Raw genomic sequence first — 20829 nt, 5'->3', positions numbered from 1 at the left:
ATTATGTGTGATGGAGCCCTGCTTCCTTGGAGATGGCTGACCACCTGCCTGCCCATGGGAAGTGGTGAATGAATTCCTCGTGTGCACAGCTTTTGCTTTAACTATTAAACTGTCTTTATCTCAACCTATGAGTTTTCTCACTTTCAGTCTTCTGACTCTCTACCCCATTCCCTGAGGTGGGGGAGTGGAAGGGAGTGGGGGAGGGCACAGGGAGTGAGTGGCTGTGTGGTGCTTGCTTGACAAAGGATTAAGCCATTACAAGAGCCAGGGCTGCCACAAAACTGAAAAGTACTGGTGTCTGGGCATAATTACACAGTGGATCTTGGTGCAATGTGGAGATGCCTGAAACAGTGTAAGTGCCAGCAGCAGTTGAGCTGCACCAGCACCAAATCCAGAGAAGGGCCATCTTCTCTCAGGAGATAGTGTCTCCAACAGAGACATGTTTTCAAAGGTAACCATGCTGCCTTGATGTCCCATAGACTGAATGGCACTAGATTGAATTCTGTGCTATCAAGAACCATAGCTCTAAGTGCAGGAACAGCAGGGACAGAAAATATTGTCAAGTTAGCTCTTAAAAACATTAATTTAACCAAGATCTGTTTCTCCTTTGCAGCAAATAACAATGCTTGATCAGCATTGATCAGAGTGTTTGAAAATGCACCATCAGTAATGATAGCTAATTGGCTATCATTAGCTATTACTTTGAGATGGAGTGTCAAATGTAGTGGCCAGAGCTGCAACAACTGTGGAGGTGATAGCAGTAGTGCATACAAACCAACAGCACTTCATAAACTGATCTCTAAGCCTTCCTAAGAACTGATTTTGGCACTTGCTGTATTCTGTCATCTTTCTGACAGTGTTAAATAATTTTCAGGTAATTCTCAAAATGCTACTATCAGCAAAGCACCTCCTCTAAGACAATAATGGCCAGGAGAAAGTGCCTACCATCTACATCTTCCCATACAACACAAGCTGCAGAAGCAAGCACAAAGTGCCATGTCTAGACCTCTCCAGTTGTGAAAGTATGCAGAAGTTTGCTTATAGGTCAGTGGAGAAGAAGGGGAAGGAGGTGCTCCTGGTGCTGGAGCTGAGATTCCTCTGCAGTCCCTGATGCAGATGATGGTAAAGCAGCTTGCAGCCCTTGTAGGTGCACAGGGATGCAGAGATCCACCTGCAGCCCATGGCAGAGACCCATGCCAGAGCAAGTGGATGCCTGAAAGGAGGCTGTGACCCCGTGGGAGGCCCATGGAGAGAGGAGTCCGTGCTGGAGCAGCCTGTCCTTGAGGGATTGTACCCTGTGGAAGAGCTACCCATGCTGCAGCAGTCTGGAAGGACTATTGCCTGTGGGATAGAATCACACTGCAGCAGTTTGCAGAGAACTGTGGCTCATAAGATGGACTCATGTTGGAGAAGTTCATGGAGAGCTGTCTCCCGTTGAAGGGACGCCACAGTGGAGGAGGGGAAGAACTCCTCTCCCTAAGCAGTGGGAGAAACAATGGGTGATGAACTAACCATAATCCTCATTCCTTGTCTCCCTGTGCCACTAGGGGAGGAGGCAGAGTTGGGAAGAAGGGAATGATGGGGAGAAGGTGTTTTTTTCGGATCCTATTTTATTTCTCATTATCCTGCTCTGATTTTTTTTAATAATAAATTCAACTAATATCTCTCATATTTGCCTGTGATGGTATTTGGTGACCAATTTCTCCCAGTCCTTAACTCATGATGCCTTCATTATATTTCTCTCCCTGTCCAGCTGTAGAGAGGAGTGAGACAGAGGCTTTGGAGGAGCCTGGCATCCAGCAAAATTACAAAACATTACTTACAGGATTATTTTCAAATAATTCCAGGATGAATGTAATAGCACTGCTGTTGATTCCCACAAAGAGATTAATACAAGACAGTGCAACATAAGCAGTGCTGGGGATACTGAAGAAAGAAGAAGCAGGGTACATCATGGGAATTACTGCCCATCTGCATGCAAGAAATAGAAAAAACTATGAGAAATTCTCAATATTCTCATGTCAGTTGGCCTAAAGAAAACACAAAGTTAAGCTTTCTTCCCATCCCAAGTATAACAAAATGGCGTAGCCAACCAGTAACCCACCACAGTATTTTTTCTCCCTGGTTACTACGTGAGATTTTTTTCTGCTTAGTCGTTTTTTTACTATTAAAATGCAGGGTATAAGACACTGCTAAAATTGAGAAAACTTAATGCTAGCAAGGTTGCTATCACCCCAGGTATCTTTGCACATTTCAGTGAATTGTACACCAAGAAGAAGAAACAAAGAAATGCTGAATGCTGAAAGACACTTTAGTATTGACTGTGAATGCGGCAAATGAACAACCACTATATTTCTACACAATGTACAAGGAAGAAATCAGCAAACATAACAAATATATTTTCCTGTGCGGGTCACATTTAATGCTTAAAAATGCAAGGCAGGCAGCGACAAGAGAATCACTTTTACAGCATGTAGCCAGACAAAATATGTAAACATCCCATAGAAGAATTTAGTTTTAACCTGTTTTGGATCCACTCAGTTCTATTCTTCAAAGCTGGGTTCCACTAACATGAAATCATTTCCATGTGAAATACAGGGTCCTCCTGCAGCAATAACCTTGAACACTCACCCATACAGGAGCAGCAAGGCAACGAGCACAGGGAGATTGGTCGGGGAGGAATATGCTTTCTTGTTGAATCCAGCGAATATAGCCACAACCATCCCAGCACTCAGTGCATAATTCACCTGCCAAAGCACAGGGGGAAGACCAATGTGTAAGACCTGAGAAGGGCTGCAAACATATCCATATCCTACACATCATTCCAAAAGGAATTTATATTGAAGAACATCAGAATTTGAGTTAGACTAGTCACACTGAATTTTTTGGATCAACAGGTCCCTGGCACTGCTCAATGTTTTTCTAAGACATCTTTTATCAGACTGTTCATCAAAAATACAACATATATTGTTGTTTCTTAGATTATGATTTGTGAATCCATTATTTCATAGTTTGGCTGCCAAGCTTCCCAAAAAAGTGGCATGTGTTTGCAAGGGAAGTACAGTTTGTGGTGATGGAAACAAGGGCTGTGTAGGATGGAAGAGCTAGTCACTTGAGCCACATTCCTGGGAAGAGGCTAAAGTGAGAATGCTTGGCCACTGCTCACTTTCTCTGTTCAGTATTAGCAGCACTCTACTGCAATGCATGGAATCCCCCATGCAGGATGGAAGGCAGCACTTCCCTGAACTGCTAACACTACTTCGTGGCTTCGCATCAAGCTGTCAAGAGCAACGGCCTAGCAGAATTCCTGTCAAAGAAGCTGCTGTGAACAGCAGGAAACAAGAACTCTGGGACCTCCTTATTTTCCTCATTTACTAAAAAAATGCTTTGCTTTATCTTCTCCTGAGAGAACCTTCCAAATCCTGAAGAGTTTTGGGCTTTTCAAATATTGATTTTCTTTTCTTTTTAATTTTTTCAATTCCATGTTCATGCCTTTCTTATTGCATAATTCCTTGCCCGCTTTCTTGGTTGCAAAGGCATGGCCAGAGAACCAGCCCTTGTTGTGCCTCAGCCAGCCGAAGAATTTTCTCTTTTATGACAAAGTGGCTGGAGGGAAGCTGAGCCCTGTCTAAGCAAGTCTGCACCTGTGGTATAAATCTTTTTGGAACAACACAGTGACCATGATACAGTGACTTAAATGAATATGTAATTTTAGACACCCTAGAGTATTTTGTCAGGCCTATAAGATACTGTTCCAGCAGGCTGTGAGTCTTCCCCACTTAGGTTTCTTGAATATCTTGAAATATGTTTTGGGTCTTTTGGAGGACAGGAGTGACTACCACCAGGCAATGAGGCTTTTCCCTGCTGTAGTAAGTTGTACTTCTTTATATATTCAATTGTAAGGGCTAGAAATCTTAATACTATAAAAAATACAGCTGCATTAGTTGACTGAGTTGTGCATCTGAATTAATTTCTACATCTGTAATTAGGTCAGAGGCCAGATCCTTAGCATGGTCTCTGAGAAACACTTAAGAGAAATGAATGCTTTGCAATGCTTAGAATATCTTCACTTGGTTCACTGATTTGCCCTCAGTTCATGCACACTCAGGACAATCAGAGGGTCAGTCAGACCAGCAGTTACTTACTATGTCCCACATGAAGTTAGTTAGCCAATAGGTAACAGGGCTCACACCACTGACAAACTGGAGATGTTTGGCTTTTGTTACACGTTCTTGGATCAGGTATAAAACAAAACTGGCTGGTATAAAGGACATGGCAAAAATCACACAGATGGCAACAACAGCATCCACTGAAGTGGTCAGTCTACAACAGAGCACAAGAAGGAAGTGTGAGCAAGGGAATGGATGCAATGCAATATTAGCATTTGGGGACTCTGGAGGGTGCTTTAACATCTAGAATTAGCAAGGCTGTTTTTTAAGTAGAAGACTTCTCCAGTTTCAAAATGTGCTAGTGTATTTTTCCAAGCTATTTTGAGGACTGTAGCTAACAAATATGGCACCATTCCCTAATCTTTTACTTGTTTTATGTATCTCAGTTTGACAGCCTATCCTGTGTGGGACATCTCAAACTAGACATTTAGGTACAATAGCCAAAGTGCTCTGGAAGCAGGGAAAAGAGAAACTTTAAAAGCCAAGTTGGAGACAGTGAGATGAAGAACAGACTTTTGCCTCTGTGCTGTAATGCAAAGTTTTCAGTGTCACTGAATTATGAACTTAATAGGAGAGTGGAAAATCTTGTCTTTTTAGGGATGTCTTTTTCAAGAAATTATGACTTTCAGATTTAGGAATACCTACTACATGCCATTGAAAAATTTACCTGCGTGCCGTCCTTGGCACCAAGAGAGCGGGCTGTCAGCTACTTGGACTGTAGTCAATTACATACAAGTTCTCATTCTATTTTTTATTACATTTTATTTCAGAAGTAAATGTATTGGATTTGGATCATGAACAAAAATTTCAGAATCTTGGTGCTTGGGAATCAACAGAAATATGCAATCATGTATATCCAATGGTCATAGCTCATATGTGGGATGGGAATGAAATCTCATGTCAATGTAACAAGACATTAATAGATTCTTGTTTAGAATAAAACTTCAGGGGAGGGCCTCCACATTCTGTCAATTGAACTCTTTCTTCTCAGAGTGTGAGCATGCTGGAAGTTGCAAGTTGCCAGGAGAGGAAGGGGTAAAAGCCAGAAGCAGACTTACACAGTGACTTCAGAGAGTTGCTCCTTGGTGAGGTTCAGAGGATGGTTTATAGCAGTGATCCCATGTTCCTCAGGGTCTTGGCCAGTCCTCAGATTAGCTCTGAGGATTGCATTATTGGCTACATTGAGGAAACTAACCATAGCATGCCAGCCTTTATTGTTAAACCACACCTAAAAGAGTCAGAAATCACAGATTAATTTGTCAGTTACTGTCTTCACTGAGCTACAGGAGAAAATTTGACTGCCTTTTATCTATTTTGGTGGGCATTGTAAGCAGGGGTGAATCAAGCACCAGGAATACATAGTTCCTAGGCACAGTCCTGCAGGAGGAGCTCACATACTATGCTTTCAAGAGCATTGCACAGCTACTGTCAGGGGATTTTATAGAAGCACATCTTAAGATTTAGTGTACTACTCAAAGTATTTAGGACAGCAAGCAGTACTAAGAACATGATTTTAAAAAATCTCACATTTGAAATATTATGAATAAGAATTACCTACAGTATGGGATATAGCATTAATACCAAGTTATTTCTAAAGTATAGCATTTCAACTCTTCTTGCATCTAGGAATACTACCAGCAATATTCTCATAAGTTGAAGTCAATGTCAAGAAAGACTGTGAATTAGCAGACTAATTCCAGCAAATACCTTAATATTATCTTCAGTTTCCATGTATTTAAGGAAATTAGGGATTTCTTTAGCAGCAGCCAGTGAAGTTTGTCCCTAAAACAAAATGAAAAAGCTAAATGCTGCAGTAGCCATGCTTTAGTAAGGGGGGGAAAACCCAAACAAACAAAATTAAAAATTTTGCTTACTCCTGTCACATTCATCATTCGGCCAAGATCACTTAAAAAATTGACAATTTGATCTCCAGAAACATGAAGAACTGGAAGCCTTCCTCCTATAGAGATTCCTCCATATCTAGCAAAGAGAAAAATATCATCAAGAACTCATACCACACACCCATAACTGTATATGAATGGGAAAAAAAAAACACTTAAAAAAAACCCAAAACACTTAATGCAAGTTTAATTTCTATACATCAAATATTTACTGTATAAAAATTTCTACTCTTTTTCTAACAAGTAGTATTAGGTCTTTTTAGGGCTTACAAATAATAGAAGCTTTATCAGTTTCTGAGAGGTTTATACCAGGATCCTAAGAAAATTATTTAGAGAGAAGATTTGGAGAATACAGTGATTTCTACAGAACAAAATCTTTAAAACAATGTAATTGCCATATAATGGTTTAGATAGCATGGAGGACTAAGGACAGCATAGACCTCAGCTGAAATTTCAGATGCTCCGAGAGGAGCAGGCATTCATCAATGCCAGTACCAGCCAGTGCATAATAATAAATACTACTGCACAAGATGAACTGAAACCTAATCCCATAGAAAGCAATACTTGCACATGAACCAAATACTCTGTGAAGAAGGACAGCCATCCAGCTGCTATCTTTGAAGTGAAATCCTACCACTGGTGAAAAATGAAATAAGTACATCCTTCAGGCTAACCAGTTTCTTTCAAAGCTTAGTAACTGCAGAGTAGACATCACACACTGGGGTTAGCTGTTGTCTCTACCTAAAGAAGAGAACTAATGGAATCTGGTTTATAACTCTGCTCATGTACAGAGCAGGCACGAGGAATTGTGGTTGTTACTTCTGTATTTGATAGGCTGGTGTCTAGGTTTCATCCCATTCAGGTCCTTTTTTTTGGAGGGTTTATTATTTTTTCTGTGGCACTAAAAGAGCTGTGTCACAGCAGTATTACAATATACTTGTACTATTGTGTTGATCCTTTTCACCACACAGTGCCCATTGGTTTGACTCCTGTAGGTAATAAAGCTCTGATAGCTCCATTGTGAGCCTCTTGCCTTCATCTCCTGCAGGGAGTTCAAACGAATATAACTCCTTGTCTCTATAAGACCCTTCCTTATCCCCAGCCTATTTCCCACTGAAGCCATCTCTTTGTTCTACAGTTTCTTCCACAACTGCCCTTGTCCATTTGCAGAAACATTGTGAGGCCCCCTGGTTAAACAGAAATACATTGTTCCTTTATTTACTACCTTAATCTGTGAATTGTTTTCTTACCTCTGCTCATTGACCCAGTATTTACTCTTCAAGCTGAAACAGACAGAGAGAATCCCCTCAATACATAGAACCAAAGTCAATGATATGTAAGACTTAAATAAAAATTAAAGTTGAATTCCTATACTTTGCAGACCTCCAGTCTGTTGGTTATTACTTTGAGTTGTGAGGTTGGCAGGACTTTTGGTATTCCTTGCAGTGTGTTTTTGGCTATTTGTTTTCTGACATGATTCATCTCCAATTCATACAAAGACAAGCAAAATTCCTAAAGTGACACATACTGGGCTATTCTAATCCCTAATTAATTGATTTTAAAAGATGTATCTAAAGCAGTTATGACACATGCTAAGGGGAATCAGTCAAAGGCAGTCAGCACATAGTTAATATAAAGGGAATTTCAAGAACTCTGCTGGGAACTGAAAAAGCAAGGCCTGAATCAGAGATAATAGGCCGTGGGCACGGCACAGCTCATTACCACAGGCCAGCTGAGGAGCTATCAGTAGGATGAATGTATCTGTGGGACACTGTCCTTTGGCTGCTCTTTAGCACTTCTGGGAAGCAAGTGATAATTAACTCAGGCAGATAGTCACATTAGTGCGGCTACAGTTCTTCAGGGAGACAAAGTTATATCTCTGCAAGGCAGTTCACCAACGCTGTGCAGAGGCACCATTTTTGTCACCATTAACATGGCATTCCATCAGCACCGACACTTAGCTCTGCCTAAGGAGTACCTGATTGTACAAATAGTTATAATTGAAAATATTCAACTCCTCTAAAATCAGCCTCTTCTAGTCTTCTATCAGAAATATGGAATGGTGCACAAATCTACAGAATACTGTGGCAATTCTTATTAAATAAGAATTTCATCACCAGGTACAAAATACCACATGTGAAAAAGAAATAAGAGATTCATCCCTACCTTGCTTTTATCAAAGTAGGATATGTTTTCACCAGAAAATCTGAAATATTTCTGTGGGTCATATCTTGAAGAATTTCTGTGCTGCGTTGCACTCTCTGGCAAGAAACAAAAACCTAATCAATTACAATAAAGTTCAGAGTGTCTTAAGCTATTAAGTGTTTGTCAGGAAAACATAAAAAGTAGTTTTGGTTCAGAGAAAATGCTCAGGTTCATAGTATCACTGACAGAGAGTGCGTTAATCACTCGAGGGTCATTTCTAGCCTAAACACCCTTACTTTACTAAGACTTAAGAAGAAATCAGTAAGTTTGTGATGCATGATTCAAAAGAGTTGCATGCCACTCTGAAAGAGGTCTTTGCAATGAAGGTCAGGGCTGCACAAGGCTTTTTCTTCAATCTGAAAGTAGGAAACTTCAAATCAACTGAGGCTCCAGTTAAAAAAAAAAAAACAACCAAACCAAAACAAGTTTGCTTCCTATGATTTAGCAACTTTAGGTAACAATTAATACAGAAAAATTCACCTTCACTAGCACATTACATAGTTTGAAATAATTTTTTTAAAGTATGAAAATGATGCCACAACTTTGTTGAGTCTTTTACAAATACAGGATTGCTGTGAAATGCAAGACCTCACACTCCTAAGTTTATCCCAAGTAGAATGTATTTTAAGAGGTTCCTGGGAAGCTTCAGATGGCAAAGCTTGCAACCTGAAATCATCTGATAATGACCTAAAAAGTAAGTCTAAGGAATTTTCCAGAAGTTCCTGCATTTGTCCAGGGAGAATATGACACAGAAGACACATTAGAGACATCCAGCTGATTCTAGATGGGAAGACTGGTAACATCCCCACAGTGCCTTCATTAATCGAGTTATCTATGCTTAAACATAATTCAATTGACAATTATTTACACACCGTGGCTTTCCTGGAGACTCAAGTGAACTGTTTCTTTCTGACAACTTATACAAAACTATCATATCCTGCAAAATTATCAGGATAATATTATAATAAACACATTTTGTTTAGAGGACTAGAATCCCCACAAACAAATTTTAAAAAATTGCCTCTTGGAATTGAAGTTTTAGACTAAAGGTCTCTGAAATACATTAGCATGCAATCAGCAAAATCCAACTTTGTCTGTTGGACAGAGATTACTAAGAAATCAGAAATAATTTGGGATGCTGTAAGGTATATAACCTCTATCAATTTTTTTTTTCTTCATAAACGGGAATTCTGCAGATATTTAAAACAATTTTGTTTTGTGAACAGTGATAGAAAAATCAAAGCAAGCTGCATGAGTGTTTTCAAAAGGTTGTGTCATGGAAAGTGGTACAGTCACCATCCCTGGAGTGTTCAAAAATGTTGGTGCAGCACATGGGGATGGAGTTCAGTGGTGAAGATGGCAGTGCTGGGTTAACAGCTGGATTTGATCTTAGAAGTGTTTTTTTAACATAACAATTCTCTGATTCTATGAAAATTAGAAATATTTTAGTCATTTTGCTAGTGTGTTCAGCCTGGCAAACAGGAATATTAAAGATGAACAGTGTGCAAGATGAGATATTAAATTAGTGAGCTACTCTGAGAGTGGCTGCAATTCTGTTTAACTTCTTAGAAAAACATCCATTATATGCAAACACTGACAGGCTCTAATTTCCCTTTGCTCTTCAAAAGAGCAAGCACATTTTATAAAGGGCACTACTAAGATAATTCATTGATAGGAGAGGAGGGAATGTAGCTCTGTTTGCCTCCACACAGCATCAGTGGTTAAATCACTCATCTTCATGCACAGGGATACAAATATTCATTTTGCTAACTTAAAACATTTCTGATAGAAACGGAACTGAAAGACATGTAAAAATAATAATTTGGGGTTCACTGAATATTAATTTTCCCATTTTAATGACAGGACTGCACTCCACTTTTTTAAAATTGTGACATTTTTTTCTTTCTTTTCTTTCCTCTTTCTCCCTCCTGCCCTTCCCTCCTTTAAAGAAAGGCAACCTTCTAAATAGAATTGTTCTCTGAGGCAAAAGAAAATCGATTTTTTTTAATTATGGGATAAATTGTTCAAATTTTTGTGATTTTCTTCTACATGAAAAGTTTGCAATTTGGATGAAAACAGTAATCAACATTAATTTAAATGGGCAAGTTTTTCCTATACCTCTGAAACTGAATTCCAAATTCCAGCAAGTCTTGCTCTCTTAAAAACGAATGTACTCAACTCCTTCCATGCATATTAGCATGGGAAGGTACTTAGACACTGGTCCCTTTTCCAGCACTTGCCATGAAACTTTCTACAAAGATTTATGGCACAAAGACACAACCTGTGGTGGCGGGAGGCCTCCTGCACCTGCAGGGCATTCTGGCAGCATAGTGAGCTTCTTTGGAGTGCTGCACTTGCAGGAAGGGGATGGATTTTCAGGGCTCCACTCTTGGCTCAGCAGGAGGCTGCTTAGATTAGGATGGACAGCAGGTGTGCTCCAGGCAGTTGGCATATTATTGCATGGGTAGTTCCTGTGGAGAAGTACAGAGCTTCAAGCTGTGCAGAGATAATGGTCCACGAGGACTCACAAATCCACAAAATCACAATGCCTGAAGCAGATATTCCCCCCTCAGCCCTCATCCTGTGAGTTTTGAATAAGAACAACATTTTAGAGTATTTGGTACACATGAATAAATATAATCTCCCCCCACATCTCTGCCAAGTTTACTGCCTTCAGCTTGCAGATAGGACACTGAAGGAACAAGGGGATTGTGTTTTATCCCTTAGTACTGGAAATCTGCAGTGGACATATCTTTGTGAAGAAATTAACATTTTCCTTTCTGATGCAGTATCTTTTTTCTTCTTTTAAAGTTTCCTCTTTTTTTCTACTATACCAGGTAGAGGAGAGGAATGGGAGAAGAGAGGACAACCAGGAGGATCAAATTGCTGGATATCATGGCTGGGAAAGAATCAGGAGAAAGGGAACAAATGTCAAAGCGTAGCAAGCCAGTGACAAATGGCTCCAAAGCAGGACTCACAGAGTAAGCAGGTAGGACAACAAAAGCTGGAGCTCTACTAATGTTGCCCTCACTTCAGAATGAGAACAGTTTCAAATCATAGACACTGTCCTATTGCTACTTCACAATCTGAGTGATTGCTGAAGTTATTGCTTCCAAAACCACCAATGGGAACTAGAGGAACCTGAAGGGACTCAGACATGGAAAGTGCCAGGGAAGCTGTAAAGATCTGGGCCTGAGGTTACTAATGTACTGACATAAATGTCAAGGTTGCTTATCTCTCAATACCAAGCTGCATGAGCTGGTTTCTAGTCAGTCACATTGAGCACAGTGAATCATTCTCAATCCAGTGGCAGTATTATCTTTCTGTTTGTTTCTTACTTTTGATCCAATATTATATATAGCCAACACACATCTGAAGCATTGGCTCTTGTGAAGAGTCAAGCAAATTCATCCTTGTTTCACTACTTGAGTTCCACTAGAAGTATCCTGCTAGGATCTCATTCAAGAGAAATTAGCTAGCAACTTACAAAAGAGGCTGATTCTTCATACAGCGAATTCCAAATCCTGGTTTATTCAAGAAAGCATGAGTAAGGGAGACCATCTGCTCATTGCCAGGCTGTTCATTGCTAAGGGAATAAGATAGGACTTACTTTATAAAATATTTTTTCAAACTACTGTACTGTAATGCACATAGCAACTAGAGGAGGACAACCATATGGCAGTACCAACTGCCCCCCTTCAAATGCTGACAATTCAATTGTTTTATTTATTTATGTAAAAACCTAGAACATTCTGAGATTGTTGACAGGCTATGGCTCCTTTCTCCTAATAGTAAAGCTGACTTCTGACGAAGTCCAATAGCAGCATTCTTCAAAAAAGGCCTGAATCCTCATTGCTATTCTCTCAGTGCTATCACAGTCAGTAAGCAGAAGATGAAAAACATATTCTGCATTTTCATTTGTGGAGGTGTGGATCTCCTGTTAGATAGAATACGTAACTTTATAAGTGTTGAGGTCCTGAAATCAGGTAGGAAGAGGAGAATACCAAAGTTAGATATTTGAAAGACTATTTGTTAGATGTACTAACAGTTGTATTCTCCAGGTGCACCAATTTCAAGCTATCTTAAATCCGTTGATTCCAGTGAAGTGAATCTTCTCTTACATCACACATCTCTTACAATGAGAAAAAAACAGTGAGACAGGGCCCCATGATGTTAAACTCTAGGGAGAAAAAGGTTTATGTGTGACAAATGTATTTTAAGGGATTCCTCTTACCTGAAGAAAGTAAACTGTTGTCCATAGATCCAAGGGTGTAATGTTAAGGCAGGATATTCTCCAAATGGAGGAATAATGACTGTAAGTACTAGAGACAGCAACACAAAACTAGCAGGGAGAACAACCTGCAGGGAACACAAAAACTTCACATTAGGCTATTGTATAAACATTTAGAGTGACACTGTATACACCCCATAATCTGTGTAAACAAATGAAGGACAGCAGGAGCACTCAGATCCAATCTGGTTTAACTCCTGAACATCAATAATTTAATTTCCAGAGCTTTTGCTTAAAATTCTGGCTGTCATAGAACTGCATTACATTAAAAACAAAACACTGGGCTAGTAGTGATAGAATCATGAACTTGGTGCAGTTGGTAGACTCCAGGCAGAAAGAAATAAAAGAAGAGGCAAAAGAGTTGGAGTCATAATGGCACTGTTATTCATTTGTAGCACCTCTACTGCTTTCCATAGGGCCATCATTGCTGGAAAGACAGTGTTGAGAATGTTGTGGGAAAGAACCTAGAGCAGCATAAGTCAGTCAATACCTGTGCTAGGAAGTCCTTGTGGCTGCGGGAGGCGTGGTGGAAGCGTTTGATGAGCAGTGCTTTGATCTGCTGACGTACAAGCTGAAAGCCTTTATACTGTCGGGACCCTTTGCCTTCATTTTGATCTCCTGGTTTGCCTACTGGCATTTGAGAAGCATCATTAGTTTTCAGGGCAGTTTGTTCAGCTGGTTTGTTCTCAGTAGGAGTTTTGCCAAGAGCAGAACCATTTTCTTGAGTATCTCCTAGGTTGAGAAGCATCAGAGAAGACACTTTATCTTCCATACATGAAGTAGCACAGACATTTTAATGAGGTCCAGAATTGACCAACCATATATATCCTATCTCCACATTGCTTTAATTACAACTGTTGCACTGTGGTTGTATTTAGTGACATCATGTAGGTTAACTCTCCTCTTACTCAGCAGGATGAACAGTTTAATCATCTATGTAGTTTATGGACTAATAGTCAGCAAAGTACTTTTCATACAACTACTAAAACCATTGACATCTGGGTACTTGACACTCCACATTTATTTGCATAGTTAAGAACCTCATCCAATCTAAATATAAGTCTTTCTGCTGACTTAATCTTTATTTTTCAGGTATCATGTCAGGCCCTATAACCAGATATTTGCTGACCAAATTTATTTTGTCAAGAACACATAAAATACTGAAAGTTCTGAAACTCCTCTTTACAGACATTCAGAATAAAAAGCAGTCCCAAGAACAGTTAATCAAATACGGATTTGTGGTTCTATACCTGTTTTTTGCATTTCAGAGTCAGCTTCTGCTGTGACCTTTAGGAAAACCTGCCACAGAGAAATACATTTCCTGGTTATGAAAAGAATAGCTACAGTAACCTGACCTTCAGAACACAATACATTAGCAAAAAGAAGAAAACGTGGATACCTTTTGAGTACTTCAGATTATTATCAATAATCAGAGGTCTCTAATGAAATACCTCAGAAAATAAATGAATGAACAAAGATTCCAAAAAAAGGGATGCATTTCAGGCTCATGGGTCAGGCTTCACAAGGCTACAATGAATTAAGGGTTGGATCCTTTCTCTAGGCCCTTCTCAAAGATTTTCTGAGTGTGCCACAGCTTATGGGACTAGATTTTGAAGGACATTTTAGGAATTAGGAATTAAATGTTTAAGAACAGGAATAGTCTCAGTAAACATTTTGGGTGCTTATGATAAGGTCAGCAGGTATTTTAATCTGTCTGTTACCTCTTCAAGTGGTGTGTCTGAAACTCCAAAACTGCTGAGTCCCAGGTCATCCAGTGTTTCTTCCAGTTCTCTGAAGAGACTGGCATAAGATCGTTGTTTAAAGTTTTTATTGGGCAAAAGATAAATGAGCTCCTGACCAATGCTTTCAATTAATTTTGCTTCTGGGATATGATGGTGGATTACTTCTGCTAACTCATTTAAATCTCCTGTGAAAAGTGAAAAGAGTGTTCATAGAACAAATATTTAACCATATTAAGCATGATTTCAAAAGCTGTTGTTTGCACTAAAAGGGTACTGCTCTATTATTATGTAGAAGGAAACGATTTCAGGTTTGTTAATAAAGCACAGCCAAATTTTCAGGAATATCTACTTAAAATCTTATGCAGAAAAACCAAAAAGATATACCTCAGTTTTCATTAAAGAATTACACAAAAACTCAACACCATACTTGTAAAGCACACAAACTTCCAGTTCATCATCTGTACCTGAGACCATATATATACAAAAAAGGGTCAATGGTAAGCAAAACCACAAAGAACCCTTATTAAATTCACATTACAATAGAATACAAATGTTAGACACAAGGACCAAAGAAGTGGGCCTTGGCAGCATTGATCTTTAAGACAAGATTGCAGCATAATAGGAGACATAGCTATGTGCTAGAATGATGAACCATCCTGCTTCTTACCATCCAGTTCCAGCTCTGGAGCTCCTTCTTCACCTCTGTGCACACAGCTGGAGCAGGAGCAGGAGCACTGAGATCCACAGCTACAAAATGACTAGCATGGGCAAGCAAGAGATAAAATTATTAAAGTGCTTCAGTTGCACTCAAAACAGGATGTAAAGGCTGTCAATATTTGAACAGCTTGACTCAATGAAAAATATGTAATATCTAGAGCATCTTGAACATACTATACTGAAAATCATCTGAAGACTGGGTTAAGCAATGCAGAAAACATAAATCCATCTGCACAAATCAATTCTAAGCTACATACAAAATACCTGGGGGAATGCAATCAGCAGGGGCCATGAGTGTTCAGATTGTGCTGCTACTAGGACTGGAAGCACTATGTTAACAGTAAGCACCCAGAACCCTACTTTTCAAGCCGTGAGAGGCTGGTTTAGCTATGGATAAATGTAGACTTTTCTGGTGTCTGAGCTACTTACCAGATTACCTCGTGTTTAAAATCAGTGTACTGCAAAAGCAAGAATCAGAAAGACCTGTATATGGACAAAGGCAACTCAAGAGCTGGAGTTGTGCAGCCTGGAGAAGGGAAGGCTCCATGGAGACCTTACAGACCCTCCAGCACGTAAAGAGGGCTACAAATGAACTGGATAGGGACTTCTTACAAGCATGTAGCGATAGGACAAGGGGGAATGGCTTTAAACTGGAAAGGGGTAGATTTAGATTAGATATTAGGAGGAAATTCTATACTGTGATGGCACTGGAACAGGTTACCCAGAGATGCTGTGGATGCCCCACCCTGGAGCTGTTCAAGGCCAGGCAGGATGGAGTTTGACCAACCTGGTATAGTGGAAAGTGCCCTGCCCACAGCATGGGGGTTGGAACTAGATGATCCTTAAGGTCCCTTCCAACCCAAACCATGCTAATATGATATTCATAATTATATAATCACATGAGTAACTGCAGTTTTGTACATAGTGTCAAGCAGCACTTAAGTGCTTTTTACCTTAGTGCAGTGCAAGTATTACTCAGATTACATGTACTACATTCATACTTACTGCAGCCCTTCCCATTTTTGTGGTTCTCATTTTACGAACAAGGTTGAGATAAAAGCCAGAGCCAAAACAGTTCTTTAGGAATACAGGAGAGCCTGAGCAGAAGAGTTTCCCTTGAGATATGATGGCTACTCTGTCTCCAAGGATGTCTGCCTCGTCCATATGATGGGTTGACAGGATAATAGTTCTGCCTATAAGGAACAAGGAGGAATGTTCAAGGCGTGGACTCTCTCTGGAACTCAAAACTGTGTTTAGCTTTTTGGCAATTACTTCTCTGCACCAAAGCCAGTCCCAGGTTTTCCACAACCATTCTGTTCAAAGAATCTTTTTTGCTTGTATTCATATCCCACTACTCATGACAGTTTACATAGCAGGCACATACTGCATCTACAACAAGTTTAAAAAATCCCACCAAAAAAATCAAATAGTTTCTACTCTCAAATCTCTTACCTGGGCGGTATTTCAGCAGAAGATCCCAGATAGATCGTCTGGAATATGGATCAACTCCAGAAGTGGGCTCATCCAAGACTACCACTTTTGCTTCACCCACAAAAGCAATGGCAACAGACAGTTTCCTTTGCATTCCACCTACCAGAGGGCAAACACATCCACGAGTGTAAGATAAGTTATATAAGTCATGGGGATGTAATTAAAATTGCTTTTTGGTGTGGGGACAAACTGCTACAGGTAAAATGAAACCCGTCCTAAGACACATATCTGCAAAGACAAATTAATTTTTCTTCTGAAATTCAAACCAGGTTATTTATATATATATAAATAATAAATATTTTCCATCTACACATTGCATTTTCTGCTTCTTGCCAGAACCAAAAGCAGGAAGATATGAGGTTTTCATGTTCTTTCGTGAAATGAACCAACTTTTTTTTTTATAATTGCAATCAGGACAAAGTAGTGTAAGAACAGATGGCTGTTTATTCAAATCAGTCTTTGGATGTGAGAGTTATTCAAATACACCATGCGCATTTGTACCTTCAGAATGGTAGAAACTACTCCTACCAAATAATACAGTACAATGGAGCACTGATCCATACAGTGGGGCAGAATGATAGTATAGTATTTCATTTGCCTTGAAATAATAGGAGGTTTTGTTTTATTTGTTATATTAACTGATTTTTAAATGTAATATATATTTATTTATTTAAAACTAATAGCTTCAAGTATATTTGAATTTATTGCATACTTATAAGACATAGAAGCTTTAGGGACAGGTTGTGCCAGCTTTACTACTTGTACAGTCCCATTTACTCCTTGAAAAGAAAGCATCTGCCCAGTGCGCATTGATGTGTCAGAATACAGCCTCAAATATGCAACTTGACCAATAACTGCCCAAAGGCCAGGTAGGATGGGGCTGTGAGCAACCTAGTCTAGCAGAAGGTGTTCCTGGCCATGGCAGGGAATTGGAACTAGATAATCTTTAACATCCCTTCCAACCCAAACCATTCCATGATTCTATGAGAGACAAAGAAAAGGCAGCAGGACAAAACATCTTAGAAAATTCCTGTGGGCACCTGACAAATTCTGAGCTTCTTCATTTCTTTTATGGGTGAGGCCCATGTCTTCCACCATTGCTTCCAGCTCTTGCTCAGCTTCTTCCCTGGATCTTCCTTTCAGTTGAGAATAAAACAAGATGTGCTCTGCTACAGTAAGGCTGTGACATCAGACAGAAAGGCAAGAAGGAACATTAAATGAATAAACTGTTTCTATTCCCAAGCAGCAATAAATTCACTCTAGCTTTATCTTGCTAAAGGAAGAGAGGTTGCATTACCCTAAAAGATCTTCTTTGGGATCAACACACTTCACTTGGATGTCATAGCCTCTTTCTTTGCCTTTTCAAAGCAGAACCTGTCACTAAAGGAACAGGTATAGCAGGCATCAAACCATCCATTTATGGGAATAAAATGGAAGAGAGTCTGATGTTGAGATGAACACAAACTAATGGAAGTGAAGCTGGAAATCACCAGAGAAGGCAGTAAGTGGTTGAGTGGTAGTAAGAAATGGGTATAAAAATATCCTGCTACTGCACTGTCAATTCAGATTTTTTTGCTTTAGTGGTCCTAAATTGTAGTGCATGAACCTCCAGGATAACTCCTGCTAACCTACACTACTACAGAAAACACCAGGAACATTGTTATTTTTCTACAAAACTTTGTTCCCAGTGAAATGCTGCAGGAGATTTCTCCTGCATTGGGGATTCTCACACATGCAGACTGGGATGCTTCTCCTTGAAGCCATTATGGAGTGACACTTACTGATTGAATAGGATGTTGTGCTGAGGGCACATCCCTAATCTGTGCCGAATGGAGTCCATGTGAGTCTGGATGTCCAGGCCACCAACTAGCACAGTTCCAGACGTGGGTGGGAAGAGGCCTGTCAGTATCGACCTGGGAAAACACAATGAGGAAATTCCCTCTCTCCTATCTCGCTGTGCTAGATAGGGAAGCTACATTACATGATTCCACTAGATGGAGCATGATGACTTCTTACTATAGGCCTTGATGAAACAACCCTAGTGAAAAGCATGTATGTAAGTACTCTTGATCTGCTACAGAGAATGTGATGGATCTGCTAATGTCATTTTTGATACAACTGTCTATATGGTTCTGGCTTCCATCAAGAAACTGTTTTAGTTCAGCATGTTATATCATCCCTACATACAAATGGTCTAAAATGAAGCTCAGTAGGATGAAAAAAGAATAATGGTTTGAGGTCTCTAGCCATGCTGACTCATGGCTAAATCTTTATATTCTATAAACTACAAGACCAAATGTTATGTTGTAAATGGGTGGCATCTCTTAATAGATTTGGGTGATTAGTGGATTTTTCAGTTTAAAAAAGTTCAAAGCAATAAAAAATTTTGTTTTGATCAGAAGAATAAACTCCCTCAAATTAACAAAACATTTCAGCAGATTAGGATGCTTTTATTTTGGGTTGTACAAATTCCTTGTGAAACAATTAAAAAAAATTATAAAGTAATTTAAAGTGCCTTTGAAATAAAAGTGTTTTAACTGAAAAACCCTAAAGTATTCTGCCAAGAAAAGTAATAATGAAACACATTCAATTCTTTCAACATTTGGTGAACTTGTCACAGATTTATAAAAGGTTTTGTTCACTAATGAATCCTATTTTGCCAAATAAGGTTCTGTAAAAATTAAACATCCTTGAAGTCCAGCTTCCTGGGATGCTAGGTTTCTAGGACTAGAGGAGCATTTTAATCTGGACATGGATCTCGCATGCGTTTCACCATTTTATTTAAAGAGGGCCTGTATTTTATACTCCTTTGCACACAGACCAATCGATGTGACTGACCTAGAGCCAGTCAGAGAAACCAAGAACATGTGGAATGTAGTGGCTTGCAAATTTTTTCTTTCAGCCAGAAGATCCTTCTCTTTCTTCACCTATGGTAGTTTAGCCATGGGAGATAAATTCTGGGGAAGAGAATTGTTTCCTTTTCTCTGGACTTTCACTTGTTTGCGTCATGCATGATTTCCCTCCCAGGGCTTTAGCTAATCCAGAATACCTTCTTTATGCCTAGGGGCAGCATTTCCCTGTCTGGAAAAGGCCTAATGTTGTGTGTCAAGCCAGCTGCAGGGGTGGTAGGGACACAAGGGAAGAGTGAAAAGAAAAGACTGCCCCAGTAATACAGCACTGCCCTGGATTTGCTTCTTCTAAAAGAAGAGACTTACATGGTAGTTGTCTTTCCTGCTCCATTGTGACCAAGGAAGGCTGTGATCTGACCCTCATAAAAAGTAATATTTATCCCGTCTACTGCTGGTTTGGGCCTGTTTGCAAAAATCTTCACCAGGTTCTGAATGCACACTCCTGGAATCAATCCTGTTGGCTCGGGCTCAAAGAAGGTATTTACTTGAAAGGCAAGAAATCAAAAATGAAAACAGAATCAAAGCACCTGTTTTAATCCTAGTTCTGATGATGACAACACATCAGTAGGTGCAGAAGCAATAGCACATACCCAGCATAATACAGCATCATGTTCCAGGGCCAGATTCTCCAAGTCACACCAGTACAAAACTAAGGCCAGATTTCTAATTGCAGTACAATTTATTTAGATTCACCCTCATATCTATGACAGGAGAAGCAGAGCCCACAATTGTGGTGGTCTGTGGAGAGGTAACTCATTGGACCAGGGGAAACTGAACATGCTTTCTGTTCTCATTATGTAGCAGGAAGATTATTTGGAATTGTTTTCTGGAAATACTTAGATAGGCTGAGAGATTACATTAAACAAGCAGCAGGTTGCCTTTCTAGCTGGGCTGAAATCTGCCATTCAAATAATCTGCCCAGCTGTGCATTCTTTGACCATGATGCTTAAAAAACCTCCCCCAAACACAAACAAAACACAACAACAAAAAAATTTGCCTTTAATCCTGGTAGGTGAAATTTACCCCATTGCTGAGACCAGGTCAAGATTTAGATAGTACCTAACATGAGCACTACATGAGATGGCTTTCTCTCAGGATTAAAAATGCATTATTGCAAATAGCACCATCAAGACCTTTTATTGCACCAGCTTCTAGACAAAACAAACTTCCTTTGAAGTATATTAAGCCCTTGGGCAATGTGAATTATGGGAGTTGAGAAACGGAAACTAAAGACCCTGTCCACTTTTGTTTACACAGAGTGCTTTAGCCTTTGTAGGAAGGCTTATTTTGCAATTGCAGTTTACTTAAATTGTTTAATACCCAGCAGGCCCGTGTGGAGAGCAGCCAATGCAAGCTGGGTGAAACCAGGCCCACATCCACCAGTGGCTTGTTAAACTGTCATTA

At 39.6% G+C, this 20829-nt stretch overlaps 1 protein-coding gene and 1 long non-coding RNA gene across 3 annotated transcripts in view; one reads left to right on the top strand and one right to left on the bottom strand.

Annotated features, from left to right (window-relative positions):
- ABCA4 (ATP binding cassette subfamily A member 4) overlaps positions 1–20829 on the bottom strand; it is a 65460-nt gene that overhangs the window by 9168 nt on the left and 35463 nt on the right. The window contains exons 19-38 of the mRNA XM_053985094.1: positions 19732–19909; positions 18298–18429; positions 17557–17696; positions 16478–16615; positions 16031–16218; positions 14976–15066; positions 14288–14493; positions 13817–13865; positions 13057–13298; positions 12510–12634; positions 11763–11861; positions 10557–10746; positions 8237–8331; positions 7321–7353; positions 6044–6149; positions 5877–5951; positions 5228–5397; positions 4146–4323; positions 2632–2747; positions 1824–1971 (exon numbers count right to left, since the gene is read on the bottom strand). Coding sequence (XP_053841069.1) covers positions 1824–1971; positions 2632–2747; positions 4146–4323; positions 5228–5397; positions 5877–5951; positions 6044–6149; positions 7321–7353; positions 8237–8331; positions 10557–10746; positions 11763–11861; positions 12510–12634; positions 13057–13298; positions 13817–13865; positions 14288–14493; positions 14976–15066; positions 16031–16218; positions 16478–16615; positions 17557–17696; positions 18298–18429; positions 19732–19909 — 2699 coding nt within the window. The remainder of the gene's footprint in view (positions 1–1823; positions 1972–2631; positions 2748–4145; positions 4324–5227; positions 5398–5876; positions 5952–6043; positions 6150–7320; positions 7354–8236; positions 8332–10556; positions 10747–11762; positions 11862–12509; positions 12635–13056; positions 13299–13816; positions 13866–14287; positions 14494–14975; positions 15067–16030; positions 16219–16477; positions 16616–17556; positions 17697–18297; positions 18430–19731; positions 19910–20829) is intronic.
- LOC128811454 (uncharacterized) lies at positions 3681–13759 on the top strand. Of its 2 annotated transcripts, XR_008438352.1 has the most exons (4): positions 3681–3869; positions 8843–8969; positions 11113–11264; positions 13659–13759. It is a non-coding gene; the product is annotated as an uncharacterized LOC128811454 (long non-coding RNA). The 2 variants fall into 2 exon arrangements; XR_008438351.1 differs by lacking the exon at positions 8843–8969.

This window comes from Vidua macroura, chromosome 9, assembly GCF_024509145.1.
Source record: "Vidua macroura isolate BioBank_ID:100142 chromosome 9, ASM2450914v1, whole genome shotgun sequence".
Classification (NCBI taxonomy): Eukaryota; Metazoa; Chordata; class Aves; order Passeriformes; family Viduidae; genus Vidua; species Vidua macroura.
The sequence above is the reverse complement of the archived record's forward strand: the minus strand, read 5'-3'. Positions and strand labels throughout refer to the sequence as shown.